The following is an 11,645-nucleotide window of genomic DNA, read 5'->3' on the forward strand; positions in this document are numbered from 1 at the left end:
TCCATTCAAAGGGATTACAGCCAAAGGATAGAAAAAAACAGACAACATGTGAATCCCTGTAGTCAGAAAGGAAAACCTGCTATGCTGGAATGAGTTCTAAAGGAGCTTGGTAGCTTTGAAAAGAGATGATGAAAGACTTTAAAGTGAAAATAATAGATTTATTTTCAACTGTATGAAAAATTGGAGATCCCAGAAAGAAAAGGTTATCTATAGAGGACACAAATCATTTGTAAATTCAGCTTCTTTTTAACAATGTGTTTCATTGCAGTGTAAACAAAGGATCGAATAACTCCAACTACACAATTAAAAATTTTTTTTGAGAGTTTATACAACAGTAGCTTCACATGTATAACAGCTTTGAAAACATATTTATTGCTATAGAAGCTTTTTCGAGACACATTTCAAAAGGGAGTGGGACCACAAGGGAGTTAAAACAGAATCTGTACTTCTGCACGCTCCAAAAGAATTAACTCTAAAAGTATTTTCTCTTTTTTCTACTGGCTCTGGAACCACATTCTCCTCCGTCAGGAGTACAAAAATAGGAGTTTTGTTCATATCATAACTTGCAATTTTGAGGCACAAGGAGGCAGATTTTAAACTTCACAAAGTTTTTTTATTTCAGCAACTTACATGATGCAAACCATAGCTTTTGCATAAAGTTATTTTTTGCACTGCGGCACACGTGGGTTCGAAATTAATTTTGCAGAATCTATAAGATGTGCTGGTTTTATATGTCCTCAAAAGTAATGACGCATGCCTCAGTAGACAACCCAGCAGACAATGTGAGAAGATGTAAAAAAGGGTCTTATTAAAAAAAAGGTGAGTTTAAATATTGTTCCAGCACAGTCTAGCAGGCAGTTTACTAAGTCACTGCACTGTGTAGCGATTCCTTCTGTTCTGAGCTAGTAATACAAGCTCTAATTTTCATCCCGTCAAGTAATCTAAACTGCAGCCATTTCTATACATGCATTTTTTCAGCGTGTCTGTTCCCTCATATTAAGTGCTATGTATCAATTATCATAGTTGAAATCTCAGTGTACACACTAACAATAACCTTTTATTCCCTTCACAGATTTATGGAGGATCTGAAGGATATGCTTGGGTTTTCTCCAAGCCAGTATTATTACTACATGTGGAAGTATGTTTCACCTTTAGTGTTATTATGTTTGCTGGTAGCTAGCATTGTCCAAATGGGATTAAGTCCTCCTGGTTACAATGCTTGGATTGAAGATATGGTATGTATATAACAGATGCCATCACCATCATAATGATCATATCTGAAGTATTTCAGAAGTACATGAAAAGACAAAAAAATTGCAATTAGAAATTCAAAACCAGTATAAATAATGACATGGTGGTTTTTATCTCAAGTAACATTAATGTAAAACCAACCACTTTTTAATTTTAGAGTAGTTCTGCTTTAAAATATAACTGCTTGACAGGAACTTTCATGCTTTTTGTGACTTTTAGTTAGTTGATGTATGTTGAAGAAATTCTTAAGAGTGGGAGCAGTTCACTTTCATTAAATTTTATTTTACTGCAGAAAGTAGTTGGGTGATAACACTGAATAACTCATTTCAGATATCACATCAATTTTTTTATGTGGAATTAAGTATTGAGATTAGCCATGTCATAAATTTTCCCCTTTGGGAACACATATCACACTGTAGGTAACAGCTGCATTAAAACCTGTCTCTGATAAGAATGTTTGATTTGTAAAAAAAACTTGTCTGTATGAACAGCAGAGTCAGTGCTGTGTGTTGGCTCCAGAAAGAGATTCAGTCAGGGTAACTCCTAAGAGTTCTGCTAGCTTGTAGGCTCATCAGCCCTCAGAGGACAGTAAAATGTCAGAGAAATGAATCTTGGGGACCCTTCTGAATGGACAATTGTCCAAATTGGCCAGTGGAAAAAAATTAACAGCAAAGACAGGTAAAGCGTAAACACAAGAGGTTGGCTTTACTACAGACAACCACTATTATTTTCTCAGGGTTCTCAGAAAAACGCTCTTGTTATGTTTGATTCTTGCCCTCAAAAATTAGAAATACCTTACAATACCAAACATACCATTAATTTCCGTCTAAAAAATCAAATTGTTAATTGAGCTACCAGGCAAACTGAGTCTGTTGGCCAGTGATTCCTGGATGCAGAAGAGGTGTGGGGTGCAGTCACTGCCCCAGTAAGTGTGTTGCAGTTTACACGAAGTATGTACCAAGTGGAACAATCCCACAGGCTGATCTGAGACAGTCCCTGACTAGACCAGCTATTAGCCTACAGAGCAGGCACTTACTTTCCAGGCACAGTTACAGATAGCACTGCACACTTCTCTGTTCTGAACAACCTTTAAAGAATCAAGGAACAACAACAGCCAATCATGCAGAAAGCCTGATGTGAACATCTTGGTTTGGGTTCTGCTGGAGTGCTCTGAGCGTCTCAGAAACTGTGGGACAGTGTTTTGGTCCTACCCACTGGCAGAGAGACGGCAGTCCTACATCTCCTGTAGGGAGACTGTTCAAATTTGAGATCCGTAGTGGTGCCCACGTTGTGGGTGCAAGGTGACAAAAAAATGAGTATGAAAACTGCAGGCCTTGGTGAGGACTGCAGGTTTGTTCTTTTTTATGTAGAGATGTATTAAGAGTTTTTTTCTCTTGAATTGCTCAGGCTACAGAGGAGTTCCACAGCTATCCAACATGGGGAATGATTGTCTGTATATCTCTGATGGTGTTGGCCATACTGCCAGTCCCAATAGTCTTCATGGTGCGTCGTTGCAACCTTATTGATGACAGCTCTGGTAGTTTGGCATCCGTGTCCTACAAAAGAGGCCGGATAATAAAGGAACCTGTTAATCTGGAGGGAGATAATACAAGTCTGATTCATGGGAAGAGCCCAAGTGAAGTGCCGTCTCCAAATTTTGGCAAAAACATATATCGAAAACAGACTGGATCACCAACTCTGGACACTGCTCCAAATGGACGTTACGGTATCGGGTACCTGATGGCAGATATGCCTGATATGCCGGAGTCTGATTTGTAACTGCAGAAAAAAAAATGTTGTTTGTTTCTCCTCTCTCACTGATCATGGGTCTCCTACGAGAAGTGGTGAGCTTCACTTAGTAGGGTGCGATCTCAGGTGCTCCATAGCGACGGTCTTTAAAATGTCATGACTGTACATACAGGTTGAGAACACTCCCTTTGGATTAATTCTCTGGGTTTTCACTTGCACTGAAGGGAGCACATTCAAAATCAACGGCAGCCTGCATCTGCCAGCATAGCCAAGAATTCGATTTTAATTAATTTCAAAATTTAAAGCTTTCTATCTCTGAAGCCCAGGTCTCACTCGAATGATAAGATATTTCTGAGGTAATATCACTGAAAATCCTTTTTTCTTTTTTTCTGCTTTCAGGTTAACTCCCCAGTATTAAAAGTGAGCTCAGAAGTAGCTCACCAAACCCGTGTTTGTGCAAACACTTGTATATACCTTATGTAGATAATGCTGTACTTATTTTGTTAGCACTGATAATTACTTAGGCTATTAGCTGAGTAAAAACCAAACCTGCAAACTATTTTCTTATGTAATAGCTGTATAGAGCAATAGTATTAGAAAAATCAAGGAGTAGACTTACAGGAAGGCGAGGAAAGATTCCCTGTTCACTGGGGACCGCATAAACTGTGGCTGTATATTTTGTGTAAAATATTTGCTTTTTCAGTGTGAAAACAATGTAAGAGTGAGTCACTCCAAGAATCTTAAGGATTGTGCAGATTCTGCATTTTTTTCTATGCTGTGTGCCTAAAAAAGACCTTCTTGATATTTATTGTGGTTACAAGATTACATATATATTATATTTATATAATATACTTGTAATGTAAATATGTATATTATTCTGTATGTAATCGTTTCAAAAGTTGAAGTAAGATGGCTTTTTTAATTAGTCTCCTTCAGTTTTGCTTCTGTTTTATGCAGATAATTTTTTTCAGTCAGTAATTGTTAAGAACTGTACGGCATTACATTTTAACCTATGAATAAAGAGACTGACAAGGTATTTCTCTGTGATTTCCTCATATGCTTACTATAACTGTGCACTTATTATAACTTACTATAAACTGAGTTTTCTCACTTTTACGGTTCTCTTCCCCCATCCCACCTCAAATTCATTTGAGGTAAATGCAAGTCTCGGAATCATAACCACATAATGGATGTTTCACTATCCTGCTCTCCATCACTCCAGTTTAACCCTGTTTCAGAGGCCAAAAACTGAAACACATCCCTTACAAAGCTCTGACTATCATTCATTGCCCACCTCTTGCCCTTTGATGTGGGAAGAAAAATCGTGAAGGCTGATTTGGGATGCTGGTGGCCCACGAGGTAAGTGCCTTCGGCTTGTCCACATGGGGAGCAGTGGTGGTCTAACGCATACCGTAGCTGCGTGCTTCAAGAGTACAGCTTTGAGCATGTCAACGTGGAAAAGCTATGCCAAACAAATGAAAAGGAAGAAAATTCTAAACAAATCAAAATATCTTGGCAACCTGATAACATTCCTTAGGGATAACTTTTTTGTCTTTGGGAGGATAATCCCAGATAATTTTCCATTTCAAACCTGGGAGCTTTTGAAGTTATTTCCAATAGTCAGAAAGTCGAACTAGTAGCATTAGTTGAGCAAAAGCTGTATTTATTTACCAGGCTTACCTTACGTTTGTTAGAAGCTGTGCACATAAAATAAGAGTTTAGAGGATGCATGTATTAGAATGTATGGGAGAGAGCTGGCGTAATTTAAGCAGGTTGTGCATTCGTAATGGATCAATTGGCAGTATTGCTATGTGTATAATGGATCAGTGTTAGAGACACAGAGGAAAAATATGCCTGCTGTGGTACAGCAGCAACAGATTTTTACCACTGTATTGCGCCAGGCTTCTGAAGTAAGGGACTGCTCAGGGTAGTTGCCATGCATCCCCTCTGTGCCCAGTCCACGGAGTGCAGAAGTGTCTGATGTTACCAACTTCTTGCCTGTAGTGATGCGTGCTTTTAGCTCTATAGGCTCTAGTTTTAAATGTGAAGTGATGGCCAAATGTCTGCTGCTACGCAAGATCTCTTTAAGAAGAACGTGAGCACGATCTTACTATCAAACTGCAATAGCTACTTCTGTTTAAAGCATCGCAAAGGGGACTATTGCTACTTAAGCAGGCTGCTGAAGATTATTCTGCTGGGGAATACACGTCTTTCTGCCCTTCTGCCTGTCTCCTTGAACGCTTTTAATGAGTATTTAGATTTTTCCACTCATTTAAACCACTGCTTCTCAGTCAGTTGCTACCTAATAGCTCCAATTAGCACAGCTCACCTCAGCTTCATGAAATTTTTCAGGCTTGAGAAAGCCCAGAATGTATGTCAGGTCCTATCTACTGCCGATGTTTGCTTCATAGTTTGATCTCAACCATGACCGAACACCCTGAAGTGTGGAAGTTCCTTCGACCTGGTTTAGTTTCATGGGCTAAAAATCAAGGCACTGCCTGTTCTGCCTAAAGAAGTGGGACTGGTCCAAAAAATAGCTAGATGTGGAGGTTTAAAAACATTAAAAATAATTGCAATAATGTATAATATATATAAAACTTAAATATATATATCGTTTTATATATTTATAGTATTTTTTATATGTATATCCTTGGGTATCAACGGAAGAACTGAAACAAAGTATGAAATTGTCTGTACAGTTGCTGCTAAAACCAAGGGGAATTCACACCGCTTTCATACTTCAACTTTGGGAGCAAGTTGTTACTTGCTGTCCCTATGGATAAAAAGAAGTAAAAGAAGAGCAGAGGGCAGGAGAGAGAGGTTTCAAATATTTATCTACTTAAAAGCCAGACTGTGTGTCTTGCCAGTCATAACCACAATTAATTTTCCTTTTTTTTTTTTTTTTTTTTAACGGAAAAGATCATTGGAAAAGGCAGTCATGCTTAAAATTAAAGAAAATCCTATTTGTGTCTTACACTATCAGAAATACCCTAAGAACAAAATCATCCGTGTGGAAAGTGAAAATACATTTCCAATATAATTTATTGCAGGAGGCCTAAGGTTTCTGAAACCAATATGCTTTGTGAGATCTGATTTCCCCAAAGAAAGATAACCCAATCAGTCAGCATCAGCATGGCACGAAAAGGCCCTGTCGTTACCTCCATACTCTTCAATAGAGGTTCTCCAATTCAGTGAAGTGCAGGACAGAGATTATACCGTATTGTTGCCTGTTTTCAGTCTTTTCTGATGTATCAAAATTTGATCGACACCTTGCAGAGTGTCATGCAGAGAAGAAAACGAGAACGAAGAAGAAGGGAGACAAGAATGAAAGAGAAAAAAAAAGTTAAAAAAAAAAAAAGTTGAACAGATATAACCCTCATGCTGGTGTAAAGGGAACAGTGATCTTGTCACAGTCGGGAGAAGTCGGTTATGTTTGTGACAGCAGTAGCAGAGAAAAGAAGGATGTGTTTGCAAAAGGGTTTTAGATAACTCTGAAAATACTTAACAGTATTGCCCACCATGAAAGACTAACACTCACTGTTCAGCTGAGATGCAGCGTACTTCCTACTGCTACAACATCTTTGAGAAATTAGCAGAAATGTAGTTACGCCGGTTTTAAAAAAATGCAGGAAATTTAATATAAACCTTTAAATGCCTACTTAGATTCTGTGGTTTCAGGGAAAAGAGGAGGAACTCGGGAGTACAAGATGTGATTTGCTTCCTTTGCCACTGGATGGTGCTCATATTTCACGTGTGTCGGTAAAATGGCACGTTCAGGAGGTTTTAAAAGCGGCGAAAGTATTTTTATTCTCTACCAAGAAAGAGAACTCTTCAGAATGATCATGGGGTTGCTAAAACTCAGAACTTTAATGATCTTCAGTACCTTCAGCTGGTGTCATAGATATTTGATTTTTTATATCCAAGTGAAGAAAGACGCAACAGATCTTTGACGCTAGTAAAGGCAACAACTCACTGTCAGTATCCCAGTGCCAAGTAATACACTTTTGGGTCTTGAGAGCAAGCAGCAGCTTCTTGATTCAATATTTTGAAATCAGTAATTTTCTATGTCCTGTTACTTGCCATTCTAATTTCTGAAATTAGTGAATTAATTAGTTGGTGAATTAATTAGTGGAATAAAAGAATCTCAGGCTATAATACTATCACTAACACTAATAATAAGACTTCAGTGCTTCTCGCTGCCATCATCATTAAGTGTTGAAAGTTGCGATGAAGCAGATGAGAGCTGAGGGGACAGCAAGGAGCACAGAGAAGGGACGGCAGCTGGAGGAGTGACTCAAGCCTGCGACTGTGCTTCTGAAGAAAGCAACTACTGGGATATCTGGTAGTGTTTTAAAAGTAGTACGGCTACTAAAACATGCCTTGGGCAGCTGTTTAACCCTTTTGGTAAAGACAGTGTAAAACACCACGCACTCAAGCTGACAGAACACCTGTGTCTTTCATCTGTACTGTATTCATCATTACTTAGCACTAAATGAGTGAAAGTATTAGCTGAGACTCTCTTGTCTCAAACCAGCATCAATACATGTCTTTGTTGTTGATTTTTTCCCCAACACAGTACGCAGAATGGCAATGAGGGGTCCTATGCCATAGTCTTTAAATTATGGTGTCAAGATAAAGAATTTATTCAGTGAAAAAACAGATAGATGTAGGCATTCTCCATTTTTATTCAGTCCCATATCTTTTTCTGCTTTTGAGATGCCTTCTGGATGTCTCATGTCCAATCCATACTCAACAGAAGGAAAAAGAAGAATGTATTTTCCATCACTAGAAGTTCAAGGATAAGAGATACTCTCTTAATAAAAAGTAGAACTGGTTAGCAAAAAGAAAAACGGTATGGAAAGAAAAAAGAAATTTGCTTCAAAGCAAGACTAGTTGATTTGCAGATTTTTTTATTCAGGCAAAAAGGAAATACATGCAAAGGAAGAGTCAGGTTTGCAACCCAAAGAATAAGAAATTAGGAAAAATGTTAGAAGAGTGGTGAAAGGGGGTGGAACTGAAATGGAGCTCATTAAAAGAAGGAAGAAGGAAAAAGATATTGCTGAAATAAGACTCACTCAATGAATGATAAAGTGTAAATTGAACAGGTAGTAGGTGACCAGAAAGATAAAGAGGTACGGAAAAAAAACAAGGACTTCAGAAAGAAAACAGCTTTTGATGGCTATGTGAAGTATGGTGTAATCAAGCCTTTAGAAGAAATAGTCTACAGTTAGATATAGCTGTTAAAGAGAGGTATGAATCAAAGGTGGTTGAAGCTCTGTTAGCATAGGAGGAGAGGGAGGGAGGAGGAATGAATCAGGACAAGAGAATGCTGGACTGGGAAGAAAGACTTGGGCTGTGTCAGAATCAATTTCCCTTTAAGCATTCAAGAGTCTTTGACATACTGAAAAGCTTGGTTATTTTTCATAAAGCATTTTGAGATGGTCTGGGGAAAGATGTTAAAGAAATACAGCCTTCCAAAATTATTTTATTTTAGCTGTCTGATTTGAAGACAAAAACTATCAGAGTAAAATAACAGGTAAATTGTGCCATGAATTTAAGGTTTAAGGAGAAAAATAATTACTTAAAAGCACAGAAAACTCAAAGTATGAGTATATGAGGTGAAGAAAAATGAGAGTTTGTGGCTAAAAGCTCTGAGTTGGAGACCACTGTGTTACTGTGATTTAACATTGTAGTAAATCTCCTGAGCATTTGCCTAGCGTCAAGGATATGAATAGTCCCAGCCATTACTCACAGACTTGAAATTAGCCAAAGACTCAAAGCACCTAAATGGTACGCATTTTACTGCCTGGTCCCTGGAATGGAAACCAGATACCCAGCCTCCCATATGCAATGCATCTGGACAGTGAAGGATTCCAAAATTATGGATCCATAAATGGGCAACATTTGGTGTGGGACTTAAGTGTGACGGAACCCCTTGTTCTCAAAAAAGGAGAAACTGAGGCACTCTGGAGAAACTGCCAGGTCAGATAGGTGAGATATTGATGTCTGTGGGTCTTCACGGAAACTGAGTGTTCAGCTCTGTTCATATATAAAATATTTTGGATAAAAAAGTGTTTAATAACGGGGACGTTGTATTTAATGAAGATGTCATGAGTGTTCTGCTCTCCCCTAAGCAGCAAAACCATAAAAGACAAACTTCTTGCCTGACATAAAAAATAGAGTGGCTTGCAAAAATGTTGTAAGCCATATACATACACATTCCCTATACCTATACATATACGCATACCTATACATATACATAAACATATATCCAGTTACAATTCAACTGGCTTCCTGAGAAAAGAACAAAAGAGGTATGGAACAGTTGGCACTTCAGGATCTGTCTTTACTCCTCAAGATTTATTTTCAAATAAGTTTAAGATTATTCCATAAAGAGTCTTACAAGCGGCAAATGGCTAAAAGTAAGGTCACTAGATAAAGAAAGAGATTTTGAATTAGAGAAATAAGAGGGTTCTTGAGACACGTTTTGAAATTTCATAAGAAACTGCAAAAATCTTCCCCAGACCTCAGATCCCCTAGGGTCAGCTTAACAACGCCTCCATATACCTCGTAGATGTCCCAGTGCAAGATTGGTCTCTCATACATCTTAATTCACACGTTGTTATAAGCTTCCTTTTGATTTTGATTCCTCTCTGCCGCCCCAGGATTCCTCAGATGGTTCCCATTTTCACCACAGGCTGCACAAACAGCTGTGCTGGCACAACGGAGGCGGTGGTGTGGAGACAGGAAGGAAGGGCTGAGAGCGGAAATTGCTTAAACCTGCACTGCCACTGAAGAAAGAAACATGGAGTTTCGCTCTCAGCCTTAGACATACTCAGTTCTCTCTAGGAAAACGGCGATATGAACAGCTAAACAGTATCACCAGTCTCTTAAGGGTTTGACATAATTTACTGTTGGCAGGTAGCTGAAAATTAGCCAACACATGGTGTACGTATATATGGTCATATATCCGTATAAAAGGCACTGGTGACACTAAATCATGAGTTCGTCACAATCACTAAAAAACAACAGAAAAGACTGAATTGCAATTCTTCTTTCCATAATGTTTTCCTTCTGTTATTTGGGATAACTTTTTTCTAGCCTTCCATATCTGCCTTTTCCCCATTACACAATCGCCAACCTCCCAGCCTCACTTAACACTTTGGTAAAGTACCTGGAATTCGCAGAAGCAGCCTAACAGCATTTATCACACACGTACAAATTACATTCTAACTATCTGCATTGGATTTCTTAATTGCCTTTGCAGTTTGAATGCAGAGAAGCTGAGTCTGTATTGCTGTGCTGGGCAGAAAACACACGCCAACATTGCACCGGTCAGGAGGAGTCTGGTCCGGTTCACACTCCAACTGTGTACGCATGCTGCATCTCTGTATTGGCTGTGTAAAGGAGCCAGGGATAAAATTCTCCTTCTCTGAAACACTTCAAACCATTCTTAGGTGAAGAACCTGTTGTGGGATTTTGTGATATCAAAAACCAACTGGTCAATTCTAGTAATTTGGTGAGGAGGATGAGGATGATGTTTTTATCTTCCTAATCTCACTCCTGCCCACTTTGGCACTCATCAGACCTTCACAGAATAGATACAACTCATTAGCCCAGCAAAATGCTTCAATTTTTATTCCAGTTTATTTTTTGTTAGGCGGTGAATTAAACTGAGTTGTCAGAGGATGTGATGAGTGCAAGCACAGATGCAGGAGGGAGGAGGCGACTACAGTCAGGAAAGGAATAGGCAGTTGGAGTGGGATGGGGGTTGGACGTCTCTCTTTAGTTAGTAATGAAATTATTATATCTGCTCAATCATGTAACATTAGATGGAGATGTATGACTGGATAATCTGAATTTTGGCCTAGTAGGAACAATTCCCAGATCCATTATATCATTAAGAAGCCTATATTATATGTACGTGAGCTTTCACGGTATGTATCACTAATTGAATTCATGAAGTGCATTCTTATTAAGGCAGGTTAATAATCTTCTAGGACAAATTGTGAGGGAAATGTTAGTGCCTTATCATGTCTTTAATGTGAATATAATAATTTGCCACTCTTTTAGCTTTTAACTCTGCTGCTGCTGAATTGACTCAGAAGGTTTCCCTGTCCTGATGTGTGCTTGAGTGTGCTGCTGACCTCTCATCATCACAGTCATAATAATGAATGGCTAATTTTATTTCAGCAAATACCATTATTTAGCTATCAGGAACACGTTTCTTCAGAGACAAAGGAAATGTGTCTAAGTCAGATCTTAGATTTGACTCCTAGCACAAATACAAGCATATATGATGTTTCGAGTGCTGCCCAGGCAAAATACTTGAGAAACTCAGCATGTGGTGTAATAGATATTAACGGTGTGTCGGGAAATGAAGAAAAATGCACGATGAAAATGTAACACTTCAGTGTCCTTGCTGACTTGATGCATAATTATTTATATGCTGTACAACATATCAAAGATCTCACTTGAAGACACAACGTCAGGAGTAAAAACCAGAAGGGTCTGCAGCTGTGTTAGACAGCCGAGTTTCTTCAGATGGAAGATTTGAAGAAAAGCGGCAGTAAGTATCACAGTGTTCTAAGAGGCATAAGCACAACCCCCTGTCTCAGCAGCTTCAGGAGCTGGTATTGAGCAGA

General features: G+C 38.7%; 1 protein-coding gene across 2 annotated transcripts in view; it reads left to right on the forward strand.

Annotated features, from left to right (window-relative positions):
- SLC6A15 (solute carrier family 6 member 15) overlaps window positions 1-4,007 on the forward strand; it is a 38,235-nt gene extending 34,228 nt beyond the window's left edge. For both annotated transcript variants that reach the window (XM_063322844.1, XM_063322845.1), the window contains exons 11-12: window positions 1,073-1,235; window positions 2,659-4,007. In XM_063322844.1, coding sequence (XP_063178914.1) covers window positions 1,073-1,235; window positions 2,659-3,030 — 535 coding nt within the window. In that variant the 3' untranslated portion in view covers window positions 3,031-4,007. The remainder of the gene's footprint in view (window positions 1-1,072; window positions 1,236-2,658) is intronic.
- Window positions 4,008-11,645: the final 7,638 nt, after the last annotated feature.

Source organism: Chroicocephalus ridibundus, chromosome 1 (assembly GCF_963924245.1).
Source record: "Chroicocephalus ridibundus chromosome 1, bChrRid1.1, whole genome shotgun sequence".
Classification (NCBI taxonomy): domain Eukaryota; kingdom Metazoa; phylum Chordata; class Aves; order Charadriiformes; family Laridae; genus Chroicocephalus; species Chroicocephalus ridibundus.